The sequence below is a fragment of the Macrosteles quadrilineatus genome, unplaced genomic scaffold (assembly GCF_028750875.1).
Source record: "Macrosteles quadrilineatus isolate MER2022 unplaced genomic scaffold, UCM_ALF_1.0 Scaffold_2__2_contigs__length_208266976, whole genome shotgun sequence".
Taxonomy (NCBI): domain Eukaryota; kingdom Metazoa; phylum Arthropoda; class Insecta; order Hemiptera; family Cicadellidae; genus Macrosteles; species Macrosteles quadrilineatus.
Genome location: NW_026542595.1, coordinates 62,339,931 through 62,360,658, shown reverse-complemented (window position 1 = coordinate 62,360,658; position 20,728 = coordinate 62,339,931). Strand labels below are relative to the sequence as shown.

General features: G+C 36.4%; 2 protein-coding genes across 2 annotated transcripts; one reads left to right on the top strand and one right to left on the bottom strand.

Annotated features, from left to right (window-relative positions):
• Window positions 1-874: 874 nt before the first annotated feature.
• On the top strand, window positions 875-11,164 carry LOC128984311 (uncharacterized). The gene is made up of 4 exons (XM_054403619.1): window positions 875-1,038; window positions 8,719-9,082; window positions 9,439-9,636; window positions 11,003-11,164. The coding sequence occupies exons 1-4, from the start codon at window positions 875-877 to the stop codon at window positions 11,162-11,164; spliced, it is 888 nt and encodes a 295-aa protein (XP_054259594.1).
• A 7,612-nt stretch (window positions 11,165-18,776) lies between these two features.
• On the bottom strand, window positions 18,777-19,757 carry LOC128984310 (uncharacterized). Its single transcript, XM_054403618.1, has one exon. The coding sequence runs from the start codon at window positions 19,755-19,757 to the stop codon at window positions 18,777-18,779; it is 981 nt and encodes a 326-aa protein (XP_054259593.1).
• Between the last annotated feature and the right edge of the window lie 971 nt (window positions 19,758-20,728).

Sequence of the window (20,728 nt, the reverse complement as noted above, 5' to 3'; positions counted from 1 at the left end):
TCTCTAAGTTCAGCTGGGTTATTCCAATGAGAAAAGCAGATTCAAAGACAATAATCAGTGCATTAAAGGATAAGATTTTTTCACAACACGGGTTGCCAGAAACCATTGTATCGGACAATGCATCCATTTTCAAGTCCGAAATGTTTAGGAGTTTTTTATTTGGTTTAGGGGTGAAACACATAACTACCTCAGTGGCTAGGCCTAATTCAAATCAATCCGAGAGATTAAATAGAAATCTCAAAATGATACTCAAAATCTATCATTCTCAAACCCAAAAGAAATGGGACGAAAATATATCTTTCCTTTGTATGGGATTGAACTCTGCGTTACACGAAACTACAGGTGTGACTCCAGCTTATGCATTCCTTTGTAGAGAGTTAAACCATTCACTCAAACTACACTGGGACCTTGGCGATGAATGCTCGACTGAAACAGCCGAGGATAGAGTGAGTAAAATATTAGAACACTCTAAGAAAGCTCATCAAAAGATTAAGGAGAGATACAATAAAAATAGAAAACCGTCTCCATATACTGAAGGTGATCTGATATTATACAAAAAATATACGCCTAGTAACAAAGCAAATTAAATCAGTCATAAGCTAACTCATACTTGGGATGGACCGTATACTGTAATTAAAGTATTAAATCAGGTAAATGTAAAAATCCGTCTGAATCGGGACCCATCCATTGCGAAAGTAGTTCATGTATGTCAGATAAAAAAGTACTATTCGAGAGATTAGGAAAAAAATCATTGTTGTTAATGCCTACGTTTGTTTGAGGGTGTACCGACTCGTTTTTTTTAAACACAATATTGTTAATTTTAAGACGGTAACACCAAACCATTTTTCCCCAACAGTGTACAGTGTGAAGGGAAATGTCACCCGTCGCTGTGAGTGTTTTGGGAGACTCGCAGGGGGTCAGGCTGGTCAGTGTGGGCGGCGGACAACAATCAACTACACAACAATGGTCGATTGAACACAGTGTTGCTCACGGCGGATGGACTACTCAAGATCTCAAGTGCGCTATCAGAAACCAAGTGTCAGTGCTAAAACCCACATGCATAATTTTCATTGGAATTAATGACATTTTCAAATCCATTGCCCCAGAGAAAACTAAAATCAATATAAAGACAATTATCCGTTTACTGAAATCCCACAACAAAACCATCTACATTACCACTCTCCCTCCCACTTTACATACTCCCCATATTCAACCCAAAATCAAATCCTTAAATATTTTTATCCAGTCTTTAAATAATCCCCCATCCATTCAATCAATAAAATTCCATAAACTATTCCCACCATTTGCACCAATGAATCTATCATTATACAACAAGAAGTATCGAAATGGGAAGCCAGACAACGTACACCTATCAAGTACAGGTTTCAAACAGCTGATGCGCCACATCTCGCTACGAGTCGATGACCTACTTCCCACCCCACCCACCCCACTCCATCGCCAACAGCTGATCGCCGATAGTGAACCATGAATGAACTGCTGCTGTCTGCTTCATTGAGTGCTAGGTTATTCTACAGTGTGATAAAGCGTGCGCGTTTTTCACCACTCGTGTGGAGTAGATGTAAGTGGTAATTTGTGAGACGCTTTGGTGTCAGGTATTGTCAGCTCTCCCATCTCAAATCGCACTCGCCCTCAGTACAAAATAGAAATAAGGCAAACAAATAAAATGAAAAAAATGGAAAATGAAAAAAAATGAAAATGAAAAAATGGAAAAATGAAAAAAAAAGAAAATAAAATGTTAAGCAAAAAAAAAATAGAAAAAAAAGGAAAAAAAATGAAAAATGGTTTTAAAATAAAATTTTTCCTAGCATGTTTTTCACACTTTGAAAATATTAATATTGAATATTTATATGAGTATTATTTAATAAAAAAAATGTTAATGTGAAGAAATTGTTTCGTGTTTAAATGTATGTAAATTGTAACTGTGTAAATGTGAAACTGTTGTGTAAACGTCTCTCCGCCGTCACAAGCGTCGCGTCGCGCCGCCGGTTTGAAAATTGTCCCGGGTTGGACGAAGTGTTCTTGCGGACCTTGTGGTCGCTCGGGCCAATTTTTTTGGCAAGGGGGCATCATGTACCGATTCAAAATGAATGATCGATTGAAAAATTCAAATCAAACAGAAAACGCGCGAAGGCAAGGACCAACAACGGCCAATCACGTGAGCGCGGAGGAACACCAATTTGCTGACTTGTGTGGACGTCTTTCTAACGGTCACTTGGGATTATGCTCTGAGCCGCGATGTACGGAAATCTTTAAATTCTCCTTTTCAATTCGCAAAACTCGCTTTTGGTAGTCGTAACGTGTATTTTGTCAAAGAATCAATTGTTCGATTTCCGGAGTGCATTGATATTTACACCGTGAAATAACATTTGCTAAAATACGAATTGATTAAGTAAACGAGTCTTTAAGTTCGACGTCGACCGGCAAAATTCGTCAGATTTGACCATTTTCATAGAGCATACCCCAAGTACAGTGTCGTAATTATATGTTTATGTGTCGTCAAAATTGTCTTCTGTGTATGTAAGTAAATGTTTTGTGTAAATTGTATTTATATCATTAGGAGTAGCCAATCTGTCCACATTCATATTTATTTTGTTTAATCATGTTCCTTGCAGGTTTCATGTACTAGTGTGTAATTTCAGTCACATTGCTTTAAAATCATTGTCGTTTACTTATTTTAAAATACATACTGTGATACATTTATAGGTATTATTATATTAATAGTTTGGGTAAATCTTTATACCAGTTAAATTTCATATTGTAATTTTGTACTTAACTTCAATTTATATCGTTAGGATATCAGCTGTCTGTCACGTAAAACAGTTACAATTTGTTCTTGCTTAAATATTTGGGTTTGAAATCATTTCAAAAATACATAAAGAGATCTCTGAGAGTAATTGATTGGGTACAAATTCAGGTTTCAATCAGAGCATTGTCCCGGTTGAAGGTTAGGTTTCAATAAAGGCTATAAAGATAGGCTTCCATTAACGCCATAAAAAGTCACATTATTAAATTAAATTAAACAAACGACTCAGTAGTCGTTTTGGTCCAGTTTGCCACTGAGCAACAAAGTGTGCTGTACACTGAACTACGAATAGCCCCTTTGCATATAAGATCAACTGGCCAGTTGTAGACAATACATTAATTTGGGAAGCCTGATAGCCTAAATCAGATTAAATAAATTAAATCTAGGTTCCCGAGGCTCTGCTGTCAAATCTCAGGAAAGAAAGTCAAAAAGGCCACAATCAATACTCTCTCATATTAAATTGAAGTGTAATTAGCAGGAACTTGAATATTATTAATTATAGCTGAAACTCGAATATTATTAATTAGCCTATAGCAGAAACTTGAATATAATATTGATTATTTGTAATATTTGTAATATTTGAAGTGACAATACACATAGCTTATTCTTTCAACAATTTTGTTAATTCTCCTGTGTTAATCTTGTCAAGGTAATCGGCTTAACCGAACAATTACAATAAAGTATAATATCAGTAAATAGTCAATCAATACATAATTTATTACATATTAGTTCAATCAGTGTTTGACATTATCGTTTCAGTAATACAGAGTCATAGCCATGGTTTAACAGAATTTCAACAAAAAGTGTATTCTGCATTCAGAGTGATTGGTATTTTTTATTACATCTTAAGAAGTGTTATATTTAAGATCATTGAAGGTACTTTCAGGAGGACATATCAGACCTCTCACGGTCCATAAATCGGACTTCTGGGATATTTAATTACAGGGCCCACACTTAACATCTTTATTTCCACTGCGCAGCTCTGTGATTGTAACGTCCTCAGTAGTCTGACTAAATAAATTAAATTTCATTTTCAAACCCCACCAGGGGGCAACTTTTTATAATACTCACACCTGTATGGAATAGCCAAATTGTATTACATAAAGGTGTGAGGTGATTTTGGTTGATGGAATGATCAGTTAAAAAGAAGATATATTTTTAATATAGTAAAGAACATTTATTTTTCTTTACAAAAAGAATATAGGAAATATTCTTTTTATTTTTCTTTACAGTCCCCTTACTGGTAATACAATATGGTTGTGCACCTAAATAGGCCCTAGGCCTATTGTGTGGCGTTGAATTCATTATCCACTGGCAGGCTATGTGTTAACTTATACATTTTAGGTTGTGGTATGAGCTTCATAACTGATCCTCCTAGCTAATGTGTGTTGTTTATACGTAACTATTAACTTAGATTCTAACCATCACATCAAAAACAATTACGATGTCTAAATTGTCATTGTAGGTTAAGAACAGAGGAGAAAAGAAGCAAACTTAACATAACCTAGATGATCAGTTTTGAAACTCATAGGCCTACCAAGTAACAAAGAATACAAGTTTTCATCTTTAACATTTATAAACAACTTAATTTGTTAGCTATAGCCCAAGCTTGTATGGTTGAAGTCTTAACTATAAGAAACTAGAATTAAACAGAACAACTTTAACTTAAGTTTTTTTTTATTAGTAACTTATGCCTATTATTAAATTAAACAAAATCCAATAAGATAAAAGGTATTACGATTGAATCAAAATAAGGCACGTTGGTATTATACGGCGGCCACCTTTAAACAGTGCGCTGCAGCGGTTATGTTAGGTTGGATTAGGCTATCATAAATACTTATGTAAACTCCTCGTTTTGTTATGAATCGAACGATACCAGATAAGTCATACTTACTGTTTATGATAACCACCAAACCTAACATACCCGTCACAGCATGCTGTCGTAGGGTGGCCTTCGTATAGTACCAAAAGTACCCTAAATATCAAGAAGAGGCTGCACTTTATAATAGTTATAATAGGCTGTTGTAATAGTTAGAATATTAAAACATCGTTTATTTAATTTAATTGGCGGTTTGTTTGAAATTATTTAGAGTAACATGGCCATGAGAAATATGCTATTTGAAACTGTTAATAGTACCAGAAATTTAATCTGGAAGAATCGTTCATTTAAGTAAGATTTTAACAAACTGTAAAAAGAATGGGGGAGCAAGGATTTAAGTTTATACAGTAGTCCAGTGTGCCACACTTTATCGAATGCCTGTTGTACATCCAGAAATGCAGCAGAACAGTACTTTTTTGTTTCAAATGAATTTTTAATGATGTCTACTAGTCTGTGGGTTTGTTCAACTGTAGAGTGTCCTTTCCGGAAGCCAAACTGATGCTCAGGAATCAAATTTAAGTCTTCTATAATTGGGTTCAATCTTCTTAGGATTAGTTTTTCTAATAATTTGGATACAACAGGAAGCAAACTTATGGGTCTGTAGGACGAGACCTCATTTGGTGGTTTGCCTGGTTTTGGAATTACCACAAGTTGAGCTATCTTCAATTGAACTGGAAAATATTCTAGCCGTAATATTGCGTTAAATATGAAGGTCAGCAATAATATTCCTTTTCGTGGCAATTCTTTCAGAATCCTGCAAGTGATTAAATCGTATCCGGGACTTTTCTTTGGGTTTATTTCCTTTTGTATTACTTTTAGAACTTCGGACGGTGTACAGGGTGATATAGGCAAAGATAATTGATTAGGTGAATCCAAATATTCAAAAATATCACTCTCGTCGTTTGGTGGATTGGGAAGTAAGGGCTTGAATACTTCTGAAAAGTAATTTGAGAATATACTTGCTTTCTCCATGTTAGTTTTGGCCCAATTTCCATCATTTTTCCTGATAGGTGGAACATGTTGTACTGGGCGCTTTACGTACCTCGTGGATTTCCATAAGGAGTAATCTGTGGCTTCAGTTGGAGATAAATTGTTGGTAAAGTCGGAAAACCATTCATTCTTTAGATTTACTAAACATCGTTTTAAAGTTTGAGCTGCATGATTAAACCTATTTTTATCAGCTGGGTTTCGAGTATTCTGCCAAATCCGTCTTAGCTTGCGTTTCTCAGCAATTCGTTTTTTTATAAACAAAGGATAGTTTATCGATTTCGTCACCGAGGTTTTTGCTTTAGGAGTGGCTTCCCAACCTGCTTTTTGTATAGTGGTATTGAAGTAATTAATTGATTCCTCCAAATCTGTTGGGGTTTTTAACGGAATTTTCAGGTCAATATTACTGTTTATTAAGTCTCTAAAGTGATCCCAATCAGTGAATTTATTGCAAAGGAACGGTGGTTGTTCTTTAAGAGAAATGATCTTACTGTATGTTATGATAACAGGAGAGTGATCAGAAGAAAGATCAAGGGATGATTCTACATCAATATAGTTCAATGAAATGCCCTTTAGTACGCAAAAATCTAATAAATCTGGCACTTTGTTTTGGTCCGTTGGCCAATAAGTAGGTTGGCCTGTCGAAGCACAATCAAATCTATTTGCTGTTATGGCGCTATAAAGCGTTCTTCCTCTAGGAGTTATTAGTCTTGATCCCCAGTGGGTGTGTTTTGCGTTATAGTCTCCACCTGCAATGAATTTTGAGCCAAGAGATGAGAAAAATTCTTTAAACTGGTCTTTATTGATAACATGAGGTGGGGGACAATAAACAGCCGACAGTGTCAGAGAGCTATCATGCCCGTCCTCTAAAACTACGCTGGTAGCTTGTAGAAAATTATTTTGTGTTTTAGGTAGTTCAAATTGTTTAAGTTTTTTGTGAACTAGCACCGCTGTTCCGCCATGCGCCCTATTATCAGGGTGATTAGTACTATAAACATTGAAATCTGAAATATTAAAAAAACTCTTGTCAGTAAAGTGGGTTTCTGAAATCAAACATATATCTATTTTTTGTTGAGTAATAAAAAGCTTGAGTTCTTGACAATGATTTGCCAAGCCGTTGGCGTTCCAGAGTGCAATCCTAAGGAAATGATTCATTTAATTTAGTTTACTTATGACGGTGGTTAATAGATTCATAAGAGAACCTATTTGCTGAGTTTGTTGGAGCAGTAGCTTTTCAAATTTGTCTATAAAACTTTCAATGTTTTTTTCTAAGCTATCCATCCTACAGGTTTCAGTCATTTGTGGCATTTTTTTAGAAGCAGCAGCTTGGGCGTATGATTGAGGTCGATCAGTTGTATCAACTAAAGGAAGACTGGGCGGAATTTCGGCAGAGGCTTTCTCGTTATTTGATTTGGCGTTGTTCAGAGATCTCTTTCTCAAAGGAGGGTGCAGATTGTTTTTGATCTCTCTGTATACGGAACAGCCTTTATAATTTGAAGGATGATTTCCTTCACATAAGGCACATTTTGGTGGTTCAGAAATAGGTTTTTTACATGTTAGCGTATCGTGATTTTGACCGCATTTTACACATCGATATGGGTGCCAGCAATAAGTTTTAGTGTGGCCATAGTTTTGGCACCTTTTACACTGAACAATATCAGGCTTCTTTAGGGGAGGCTCGAAAGTGATTTTAGCATTTAGAAGGTATTCAATATTAAATATGTTCTTATTGCCTGAATTAGGCTCAAGATCGACAAAAAACAATGATAGAGGCGTTTTTGTTTTTTGTTGCCGGATGTTGACTACATTACGGACTTGAAACCCGTAAGCCTCAATAGCGTTTTTTATGTCCAAAACGTCTGTGGAAAAGTGCATGTTTTTTAAAACCACGCGATAAGCTTTGTCTTGCTTAAGCTGGTAAGTATGAAATTTTGCATCAATTTCTTTAAGTTTGTGAACTAGTTTTCGGTATGCTTCCGAAGACTCTGTATTGATTTTAATTTTGTTTTGGCTCAGACATTTATACGTGTAAGAGCTACTGGGTATTACAGACTCAATCATGGTGACCATACATTTAACATCTAATACGTCAGGAACAAAAATCGGAGGAGGCTTGACTTCAGGAGCCTGAGATGACGCCGCCGCGTCACTCTCTTCCATTACATCAGTCTCACTGATGGCATCAAATCGGTTTGAGGTCTTAACCGTAAAGTTAGACGAGCTTTGGCGGGATTTTTTTGATGTTTCAGAGGTGTTTAGACCAGTATTACTGATAGATCTTTTACTTGAAGATGCGGCTATCTGCCATTCATTCTTGTCATCTTGTTTATTTTCGCTATTGCGTTGCGGGATAAAATTATTTACATGATGTGTTATGCTTGATTTACTGTAACTATGGTCGTGCATAGGATTCCCGTTATTATAAGGGGCTTTGTCATTGGTATTAGCAGTCTCAGGTTGCATATTTAACAAACAATGAATGAAATACAAATGTCAACAAAAACAAAACAAAGTCAAATTGGGGTTAGGTCAGATCAAAACCGTTATAACATCACATTATGGGAAATATTCGTCAACACTACAAATTAATTAACTAGAAACAAATAGTTCTCGACCTTTTTACCAACACTTCAAATATTTCTTGATGAAATATCAGATATTTGTCAAATATAGGCGCACTAAAAACAAATACATTTTCACTGCACTATTAACAACATTCTATGCTTAATCTTCAATCTTACATTTTTTTTTTCTTTTTTTTTTTCAAACTCTTATAGCTTCTTGACTATTCATAGAGTAATGTTGAAATTATTAAAATTTAATTTTAAGTGTTAAACGAAAAACTAACTTTTTGAGAGCAGAGCTTGGAATGGGGGTTGGTTTAATTTTAATACTGATACTAAGCTATTTACAACAAATTAGAGAAAATCATAGGAATAGTTTTTGAAATCATTGTGCGCAAACGTTACTAATATTGATAGTATATATGAAATAAATAAATTGATTGAATAAACATAATTTGCTTCAGGTTCCCTCTTGCTGCGCCTCTGATCGGGTATCCCTCCGTGAGATCCAATCTGTACCGCCTTCGGAGACAAAGACAGCCTCCAATGCCACATTCACTGGCTGAGTTTGCGGCAATCCTCGAAAGACCAGACTACAGCCACTTGAAGGGGGTGCATGGTATAGAGGATGCTGCGAACTTTTTTCGTGGTCTGATAGGGGGGCAGGAAGAGGGCTGGACTGCGGCAGTTTTTATATCCCCGCGGCTGCAGAATGACCCCATGCTGCAACAAAAGACAAGGCTGCAGATGGATGCTACGTTTAAGGTGTTGCCACAGGAGCTGAATGCATATCAGCTGTTAACAATCTACGCTGAGTACATGCATGAAGTGAGTATTTTAATATCAATCAAATTTGACCTACTTAATAATTGTTATTTGAAATATTACACTATATAGTTTGCAAAGGTATAAAGTAAAATGAAGAAGTAAGGCTTTGATGATAATATTTTTCTCTTTTAAGGGTACGCTGTACCTCTGCTCGGAAATCTCAGCTCGGGCTACAGTAGCTGTGTTGCACCAATGAACAGCGCTGCGAGAAGCGCTTGCAGACGTTTAAGTCCTCATGAGTAAAATGGTTTATAAGAGGCTTATTTTAAGGCACTTGTCAGTAACTTCACTTTAAATGTCGACTGTTTACACGAAGGCAAAAATAATTCAGATTAATTAGAAAATTAAATTTACAGCTGTTTCCTGTGGCATACGCCATAATGTCATCTAAAAGCCAAGCAGCCTACGTCGGAGTTCTACGCTACATCCGAGGGGAGATCCCGACTTGGAATCCCCAAATCATCCTGTCGGATTTTGAGACAGCTATGCGAAATGCTGCCCAATTAGTTTGGCCAGAAGCGCAACTGATTGGCTGTTTTTTTCATTACGCGCAGGTAAGTCCCCGTTTTATTATATTTGGTTATGTTGGACTCATTGTACATCTTGATTATGAGATTGTTGAATAGAGGGAAACTTTAAACATTCTCACAAACCACGGAGTTTCTGCTTAAGTTATTTATCTATAACTCTAAACATCTACTTATCAATTTTCAGCGAATTTCCCAAACAGGGACCGATATGATTTTGGCTCGTTTACAACTAAATCTAACATAACAGTTCCCAAACTGAACTTCCATTCCTTTAAAATGAAATTTAACATCTTACCTTAAACTAACAATCTAACCAAGAATTTAATGTTAAGAAATATAAATACAATTTAATCAGATTGTTTGAATTAATTAAAGTTAAATTGGCTCATTGTCAAGAACTTTAAAATTGTTTAGGAGCAAGTTTAATTTTTAAGATAAGTTTTTTTATTAATACATTATTGTATTTAGATCTCCTGTATTGACGCTCGCCAATCCCTGCCATTTAATAAACTAATACAATCACCTCCAGAAAGGACCATATTGTGTAAAAATGTTAATCAAAGATTACTTATAACTGGACATATACAGTTATGGTGTACTTTCAATTTCGCACATATTACCAAGATAGCACAGTTTATTTCCCGTTGACCGGTTTACTGTTCAAATAGAGCAACTCTGACCTAGCCTTAATTACCTAGGAAACGAAGTTGACTTATAGGTTGAAGTTGAATTATCGGCCGAAGTTATCTGTAAGGTAGCTTCTATCAACAAGTTCAAGGCCAAGGTCGAGCTGACCAGCTGACTGTGGTGTATGGACGTGCGTGAGCGCCCCATACACTCTCCTATCCATACATCACTCAGCTTTTCCACCACTGTCAGACATCTCGATTTAACCATCTCTGCTCTAAAGACTTCACTGACCTTGTTACCTAGCATCTTTCACAGTATGCATTATTTTCTGATTTATAAGTTGTTTGGCTGGAATCCAAGGAATCCTATTGTCGGAGTTCCATTTACCTGATTTGAATTTAATTTCAATCTATTGAAATTCTTTATGTTTAACGAGTAAATAGATTAGCTGCCTACAGGGAGGGTAATATAATGTGTTTTTAGTGAAATATTAAAAGCTTAGTATGAAATCAATATATTTGCAAAGCTTGATCCAAATATATTCATATACTGTACAAGCAAACAACAACAGTTTACTTATTCTCCGTAAAAAAATATTTTTGACATTAATAACGATAATGCGTGATTAAACTTCAAAGAAACAAACACACAAAACTTGCTAACTAATACAATACAATTTTTAATATGGATATGTTATGATTTAATTTGACAAATGTTTTTTTCTGTTCAACATCTATACGATTTCATTCATTACTTCCAGGCAATCTACAGGATGCACCAGCGGGTGCGAATGGCACCGCTGATTAACACCACTGAGGCAAACACCGCCCTGAAACTTATCATGGTTTTAGACCTCCTACCAGCGGAAGACATTTTTGCGGGGGTGGAGGTTACACCACCTAACAAAAAAAATCATAAATGACAAAATTTGAACAAGGGTGCTGGGTTTAAGCCCGCTGGGGGTGCTCAGGGATCTATCACCTTGGTCACCTCTGGTTTCCCAGCAACTGGGTGGGTAAGGCATCGATCGGGTAGTGGTGTAAATAGGTGGTTGGGGTTCCCCCCATCAGCTTGCTGGTGGTCCCCTTCTTCCTGGCTTTGATGGCGGGTTCCGCCCGTCAGGGATTGGATAGGTCCCGAGTGTTGCTTGCACTAAATGCGTCAGGGCATTCCACTATGGTCCTTCTGGGTTTCGTACCTGGGGGAACCCAGGTGGAGTGACGCTTAAACAAGTAGCCGGTATCCCTGGTTAGGATTGAGGGGCAACTCTCTCTCCGAAGGGTTGCTTCGGCAGCCGGTGAGCCTAATAAAATCGGTAATAAAATCGTACTACTATTTTAGCTTATAACATATGAGGAGCCTAAAAGCCAAGGGATCAAAGTACCAAAAACCACTTTTCGAGATAATTGAAGTCAAAGTTCAAAAAAATATATTTAGGTAGGGTCAAAATATGTTGGTGAAATTAAAGTTAATGAAAGAATAAATTGTTGTAAACTCATTTTATTGTCTTACAAACACAACACTGAATTATATTTAGTAAACAACTTCATATGTACAATGTAAAAACATATGATGGTCCATCACTAATCCAGACTGGATGAGTTGGGTTGCAATATTCAACATCCCCCCTCACCAAACTTAGCTAGGTAAAAGTCCTAGGCACTTTTGAAATTTTTGATGTTTTGGTTCGCTTAGTCCTTTAGTAAAAATATCAGCAACCATGTATTCTGTGGGTTGGTAGTTCAATTTTATTTCTCCATTTTGTACTTTTTCCCGTATAAAATGTTCTCTGATACTGATATGTTTAGATTTACTTCCTATAATGGAGTTTTTAGCCATTGTAATAGCTGATTGGTTATCACAAAATATTTCAATGACTTCTTGAGGTCTTCCCATATCATTAATCAATTTTTTTAAATGAATGGCTTCTTTTTCTGCTTCAGTCAATGACATGTATTCCGCTTCACTCGTAGACAGAGCTACAGTCCTCTGCTTTTTTGATTCCCAGGAGATTACAGCACCGCCAAATTTAAAACAGTAGCCGTTGTATGATCTCCTGTCTTCACTGCATGCCCAATCTGCATCTGCTGCTCCAATTAATGGCTTTCCTGTATTGAAAAATTCAAGACACAAGTTCTTTGAGCCTTGCAAATATCTGAGAAACCTCTTTGCAGCAATCCAGTGTTCTTTTCCAAAACAAGAGTTATATTGGCTCAGGTAACTCACAGCATGTGTTATGTCAGGTCTTGTGGCTATTGACAAATACATCAATGAACCGATTAAATTTTGGTATGGATAGTTACAATCTTTTTCATGTCCTTTAACCAATTTTTGACCTAGTGTTAGTGGAGTTACAATTGGTTTGCAGTCAGTCATATTGATTTTTTTCAGGACTTCATTTATGTATTTCGTTTGTGACATTGATATCCTTCCATTCTTTCTTGTGAACTCTACCCCCAGACAATAGCTTAGTTCACCTAAATCTCTCATTTCAAAAGTTTTCATGAGCTGGGCTTTGATGTAATTGCTGTACTTTTGGTTCTTTGTAGCAATTAAAATGTCATCTACATATACAGAGATTATTGATTTGCATCCACCTACTATTGAAATGTATATACAAGGATCAGCTTGAGATGGTATGAATTTCAGTTCCTTTAGTTTTTCATCAAGCTTCATATACCACTGTCTTCCTGATTGCTTTAAACCATAAACTGCCTTTTTTAGTAGACAAACCTTTTTGTTTTGAGCATTTTTTAAGTCAGTAATCATTTTCTTTGTTTTGTTGAATAGTTTTTTATCTTCATTTTCACTCTCATCCACCATTATTTCTTGGAGGTATCTCTCAAAGTTGTTAGGAAGTTCCATGTAAACTTTTTCTTTTATTTCTCCATTTAGAAAAGCAGTTGAAACGTCCATTTGATCAATACTTAGATCATCTTCAACAGCAAGTCCAAGCATAAGTCTTATTGAACTTAGCTTTGCTACGGGAGCAAAAGTTTCATCGTAGTCAATGCCTGGTTTTTGTGCAAATCCTTTTGCTACCAATCGTGCTTTTCTTCTTTCTAGCTCTCCATTTGGTTTTAGTTTCTTCTCTAATACCATTTTACAACCAATTACATTAATTTCTTTGTTTCTATCCTCAAGCACCCAAGTTTCATTTTTTAAATGAGCTTTTATTTCCTCTTTTATTGCTTCATTCCATTCCTCTGAAGATTCTAAAGTTGAATCTTCATTGCAAGTAGCTGACATTTGATAATCTTTTGTCCAAAGAGGAGGTTTTCTTTGTCTTTTCTGTGATACCCTTATTTCATCAGTATCTAAATGTTCATTTGAGCTTAGTGAGTCATCAGGTTGATTTTCAATATCATTTGAGCTTGGTGAATCATCTGGTTGAATTTCAATATCATCTTCGAAAATAATATCATTTTCCATTTCACTGTCATTTTCTTCAAATATAGTGTCAAAATCAGACTGGTCATCATTATTTTCTCTCTGTTCGATAGGAATAATGCAAAAATCTTGATCTTTTTCGTCACTTTCTTTTATTTCGTTTTGCTTAAGAAGATTGTAATCATTTACATCTTCATTTCTTTCATAGTACATTTTTGATAGAACAATTTTTTTTTACATCTCTTGCAATTTTAACCTGCTTTTGTTGCGGCATCCAAATTCTGTATGCTTTTGAATTGCTTGCATACCCCACAAATATTCCTTGATCCGCTTTCGGATAACATTTTCCTTTTCTTGAAGCTTTGTTTAATACAAATACTTTTGATCCAAATACTTTCAAGTGTCTTGCTGAAGGCTTTCTTCCAGTCCATTTTTCATATGGCGTTAAGTGTTCAGTAGCTTTTGAAGGGCATCGATTTCTTATATAGTTAGATGTGTTAATATCTTCAGCCCACATACATCCTGGTAGATTTGATTCTATCAGTAAACATCTTGCCATATCCAATAATGTTCTATTTTTTCTTTCAGCCAAACCATTTTGTTGCGGCGTGTATGGAACTGTTAGTCTTCGCCTTATACCACTTTCTTTCAAGAACTTGTTAAATTCACCATTACAATATTCTTTGCCGTTATCTGTTTGCAGAAACTTGATTTTATTTCCTGTTTGATTTTCCACCTCATATTTATATTCTTTGAAACGTTAAAAAATTTCGTCTTTACTTTTCAAAAAATATACATAGCAGTATCTTGAATGTTCATCAATGAATGTTCCAAAATACTTATTTCCTCCAGGTGTAGTTACTTTGAAATGAAATGAAATGAAATGAAAAATACTTTATTCCATCAAAACACAAAAATTGTTACACAGGGCTGTACACACAGATGGATTATTCCCCACATAGGCACAGCCTGTGTGTGGGGAATGAGCTTCACCAGTAGTCAACATACAATTTGATATAAAATTTAATTAATAACTAAAATTATTATTCTACATACATTTTGAAGGAGTAAGATTGCACATTGAGCTAATACAAATTAATTTTTTTTAAACTGTAGGAACCACAAGAGGAAGTAAAGGCGAAAACAAAACTACACATACTAACAAACCGCGTACGTATCAACTGAGACTCGTAAACCACACACACACACACACACAGACAGACAACAGCACCCACATAACACACAACACACTTCAGCTCAGTTGCTCAGTTGCACCCGGACATCAGGCGGCTGCTGGCCCCACAGTTCCATTAGTTAGGCCGTCTCTGCTCTGTCCCTGCATGTCCTAGGAACCATTCTCTCGCTCCCTCTCACTCACACTCACGCACATCCACACACAAACATCACAACCTGTCAATCATTCAATCGTTGTATTTGACTGTGCTTTAGAAGGAATACATGGACACAAACAAGCTGTCGATATGCTCGCGTCCGAGTTCCACTAACCATTTATTTACGAGTTTTTTTATATTTAAACAGACTGCACGGTTCCGGATTTTTAAGCTGAAAAAATAACTGTTGCAATGTATTGGGGAGACGTTTTATTAATACTTTTAGTGATCTTAGGCAACTCTATCCCGGTGTTCAAAGCAAATCTTGTAGGATAGTTGTGAGAAGTTTGTTTAAAAAGATAATTTTTGTTTTTGAAAACGTATATAATTAATGATCTTATATAAAGCTGTGAAAGATTAAAAACTCTGAACTCGTCAAAGACATATTCTGATGGGTAGTGGCGAGGTTTCCGTAGAGCAATTTTTATAATGGCTTTTTGAATAATTTCGATAGGGGCCAGAATACTTTTATAGCCACCACCCCACGCTAGATTCCCAAATTGTAGAATAGACTGTATGTATGCATGGTAATTTTTTTTTAAAAGATCAAGAGGTAAAATTTTGGATATATTAGAAAAAACAAAAATGAATTTACGTAGTTTACATCTAATTTGATTTATGTGACTAGTCCATTTCAGCCGGCTATCAAACATCACCCCTAAATACTTAAACTCATTCACACGTTCAATACTTTCATACTTGTCACATTCAATCTCGGCACCACAACTATGTAATTTTAAATCTAAATCTAAAGGATCATAATCAGATCTAAGTGAAATCGGCATGTATTTTGTTTTTGATAAGTTAACAGTTAGTTTATTCTGGTCGAACCATCGCTTGGCAGTGAGAAGGCCGCGTTCGGCGTTAATGTACACCTCCGGCCAACTGTCGCCCTCGAACAGGAGCGCCGTGTCGTCGGCGTACAGAAAGATCTGCCCTTTGTTTAAGTTAATTTTGCCCAGGTTATTTATGTATATTAAAAATAACAGAGGCCCCAAGGTCGAACCCTGGATAACTCCATAATCAATTCTTTTTTGTGAACTATTTTGGTTTAAAATCGAGACAATTTGGAAACGTTCAGAGAGATAATCTGCAAACCATTTTAAAGTGACGCCTCTCACCCCTATACATTTCAACTTATTAAGAAGTAATCGTCTGTCAACGGTGTCAAAGGCTTTAGCTAAATTTATAAAGACAATCAAGGGTTTTTTGTTTTTACTAATAGAATCATGCAAACTATTAGTTAAAGAAAAAAGGTCATCATTTAAATTTTTGTCCGTACGGAAACCAAACTGTTTATCAAAAAGTATTTGAAAATTTGTTAAATAGTTTTCGAATTGTTTTCTAACACACTTTTCAATAAGTTTAGCGAGAACACTGGCCAAAGTAATTGGACGATAGTTGATAAATTGATTTTTTTCACCATTCTTAAATATAGGAACTACTTTACCGACTTTTAAAATTTTTGGAAATGTGCCCTGCGAAAAGCTGGTATTAATGATATGTAAAAGTGGATATTTCAATTCTTCAAAGTTATTTTTGATAAGTTTTGCCGGAATGTTATCAGCCCCAGGAGCAGACCCCCCTCTCATACCCCGAACGACAGTTGACAGCTCCGCCTCACCCACGGGCGACAGCTGGAAAGTGGTATCCGTCTGGAAATCGTCATCGTTGATTACCGGCTCCAGAACCTGAGGGACAGCACGAGCTAGGTTGGCACCTACATCTACGTAGTAGTCATTAAACGCATCAGCAATTTTTTTTATTGAGTCCTCTTCTGAAGTTTGGTTATCTGCTATAAAATGTTTTACAGAAAAAACGTCCTTTTCTTTATTAAGTCCCATAATTTCTATCATGTTTTTCCAAAGGCGACGTTTGTTATTTAATGAGTCGGATATTTTATCCTTATAGTATTTTTCTTTTGCACTTTTGATAGCAGTATTCAAAGTGTTCCTATAGTTTATGTAATGTAATCTAAGTGCCGGGTTGAAAGGTTGTTTTTTCAACTGTTTACTGATTTTATCCCTAACACGAATAGAATTAACCAGTCCAACAGTGATCCATGGTTTTAATTTGGTTTTTTTGGCAAAAAAACTTTTATTTGAAGTAGCCGCACTTGTGATCTCCTGCAACTGTCGCACAAACTCCCCGCAGGCCACATCGACGTCCTCAGTAGCGAGTACCGAGGACCAGTCATGTGACCGCAACAATCGCTGGGCGACCTCTGAGTCGACACAAGTAAAGCTTTTGTTGGAATATCTGTTTGTTACCTTATAATGATTATAGTCAGCCGATGCAACAGTTATAAAATGGTCGGTTATTGAAGTGTGTATTATTGCTGACTTAACTGTATTTACATGTTTTATGTTGGTAAAAATGTGGTCAATGCAGGTCTTGGAATCAGCTGTAACTCGAGTTGGGCTATTAATGCATGGTGTAAAGCCTGTCGTATAAAGAACGTCAAGATATCTTTGGGACAAAATGTTTTCATTGTTAGGCAGAATGCAACAATTGAGGTCACCAACCAGCCAGCACCGCCCGCAAAGGGACCGATCATCCAGATAACTCTCCAGATCGTCGATAAAAGGTTCAAGGTCAGACGATGGGCTCCTATAAACAGCCAACAACGACAGCCCCCCACCGCCAAGCGATATGTCTAATTTGATAGTTGTGGCACCATACAATCGCACTTCCTCACAACTCACAGCAAAGCATTTATTCACATACACGATCACACCATCATTCTGATTCCTTCTAGCCTTACTTACAAACACATCATATCCATCCATACTTACAGGCACACAACTTTCATCCGTCCAAGTCTCAGTTAAAACTATAATATCAAATTTTTTATCATAATTATTTAAAAGAACAATTAACTCATCAAAATTCCTATTGTAGCTCCTAATATTCAGATTAAGAAATAACACACTATTTTGTACATTACAATCCACCTCCTCGAAAAAATTGAAGTTGTTGAAATTATTATAAATAAACTCATTTACTTTTTAAACAATTTTCAAAATTTTCTAGCTCCTCGCTTTGCATCTTACAGCGAAAAAAGTAAAAATATGAAGACAAAAAAACCCTACCTGCCCGATTTACAAGGGAAGTGGTATAAAATCACTAACTAAACCGTCTTAAACTTAATTATTAATTAAACATTACCAGCAACAGACTTAACTAAATGACAACAAACTATCTAACACTGTATAAGAGCGATCAGAATGCGCTTCGGAACGGTTTTATTTTAACCAAAAATAAATACGTATCTTACTTTTGAATTGGTTTTTCAGCAAAAATTTTTTAAATACTTAAAACCTAATTTGTTTTAATCTATGTTGTGAAACAAAAATACAATTTTAATCCTCTATTTATCATTAGAAATGTCAGATAAGGAAAAAAGATTGTAGACAAAAATATATATTTAAAAATATTTAAGTAAAATAAAAAAAGATGTAAGTATAGATTAATGATCTATCAGCTTGGCCATACTTTTGAGAATAAAATTACAGAAAGTTTAGTGGAGTGAAATTGATTAATAACTACTGTATGAAGATTGCCCTAGATATTATTATTCAAAGATATTCGAGTTTATTAACGTGAATAATGGAAGTTGGTAATTTAAAATGTATATAAATCAATAAACATATAAAATAAAATGAAATATATATTAGTAATAAAAATAACATGCTTCGAGTCTGCTTACGTTTCCCAAAAAGAGTTTGACCAGACCCACAGCAGCACTTCACTTCACGGAGTTCCGCGTGGTTCCGTCTCTGTTGTTGTCTTCACACCTTCGCCACCGCCGTCGTCCTTCGCCCCCGCGACCTCCTCCACCTCGTCCAGGTTCGTCACTCGGATAGCTCGGGAGTCTGCCGTCTTCCGTATAAAGATTTTACCCTCCCGGGTCCAGGCGTAGGTGAGATGTCCTTCTTTCACATGGTGTTTGGCTTGGCCCAGAATGGCTTTATTTCGCACGGTCAGATGTTCGACGACGTAGACTGGTCCAGGAGGCAGTGTTGTAGCCAGGTCTGACGTGTTGATCCTCTTTTGTCTGGCAGCGTCTAACCAGGAGGCACGGATGGACCTTGAGATGAACTGCACCACGATGCTGGGGTAAAACTTCTTTCCTCTGGGAGTAGGGAGTCTGTGGGCCGCAGAGATGGAGTCTCGGCTAAAACCGACACCCAAGGCACGTGCTACAGCCTGTAGAACCATGTAGACGTCCTCTTCTCTCGTTGGCGGGATCCCTCTAATTTCTAAATTATGATTCCTGGAGTATTGCTGCAGTTCGGCTACTTCGCTTTCCAGACAGCTAACCTTATCTCTCAACAATACGTTATATTTCTTAACATCCTCGCATTTCGCCTTCAAAAGCACGTTTTCAGATTCGATGTCAGCAATTCTGCACTTTAATTTTTCTTGTGAGGTCTGAAGCGTCTCCAGTTGCTTCTCGATTGTCTCAAAATGTTGCTCCATGTATTTTTTCATTGACACAAGCAGATCTGTCACCTTGGTATCTTCAGGGTCGGACTTTTTGCTGACGGTCGATGTAGTGTTCTGTACACACTCGTCACATTTCCACGCCGACACACTACGTGCTGACATCGCGTTCAACTTGGCCACGGTGCGGATGCGACAACACGCCGCGTGAAACACTGCACCACAGTCCACGCACTTAATTACGTCTTTTGCGTTCGCGATGTCACGGTTGCACCTAGCGCAGTTCATTGTTGAGAGAAAAAAGAGCCAACACGACGATAAAATAAAACAAACTACAAAGCAAAAATAAGAATAGTAAATTTATATTCCTTCCAAGCAGACGAAAAAGAAATACATGTATATTCCAAGCATACGACAGGTTGATACGGGCAGGCAGGCCGATACACTGACTCACAACGAGGAAACCGGTAGGAAGTCCGCTCGCATTGACTAACCGATAAGAACGAAATCTTTCATAGGACCTACAATGTCAGAATGTATGACTTCTAACAAGCCTACATTATTTGCAATCTTTCTTGATTGAAATGGTGTTTGTGTCAATTTTCCTTTAATACGCGTTTCACATTCTCCAATTTTGTCTTTCGTGTTGAAGGTTAATCCATTCAAAGATTAATTTTTAAAGCTGTTTTTAAGTCAACCTCATTTAGATGACCTAACTTCTTATGCCAATCTATGATCTCAGGTTCTTTTGTATAGTTTGATTTTTCATTTACCATTACAGATTTTGTACTTTTGACATAATAAAGACCACCCTGACGTTCAGCTGCCACAATTACATTTCCTCTTAGGTTTTGGACGACAGCTTTCTCTTTTTCAAAAATCACTTTAAATCCTTTGTCTGTTATTTTACTGACACTCATTAGATTTGTTGCCAAGTCTGGTACAAACAGAGTGTTATTCAAATGTATGATTTCAGAATTTTTTTAATTCCAGTGAAACCGTTCCTGTTCCAGAAACGTCAGATGTCTTTCCTTTAGAAGCAAGTTTCAAAATTCCGTTTGAATTTTTGATATCTCTGAACTGTGATTTCTCTCCACACATGTGCGATGTACATCCACTATCAATACACCAATCAGATGAAGTAGAACCTAAAATGTTCAAATTTGAAGAGAAACATTCAGCCTCTGCTTTAAAACTATTTCCCATTTGTTTGGATCTACAGTTATTGGCTTTGTGTCCTATTTTTTCACATCTAAAAC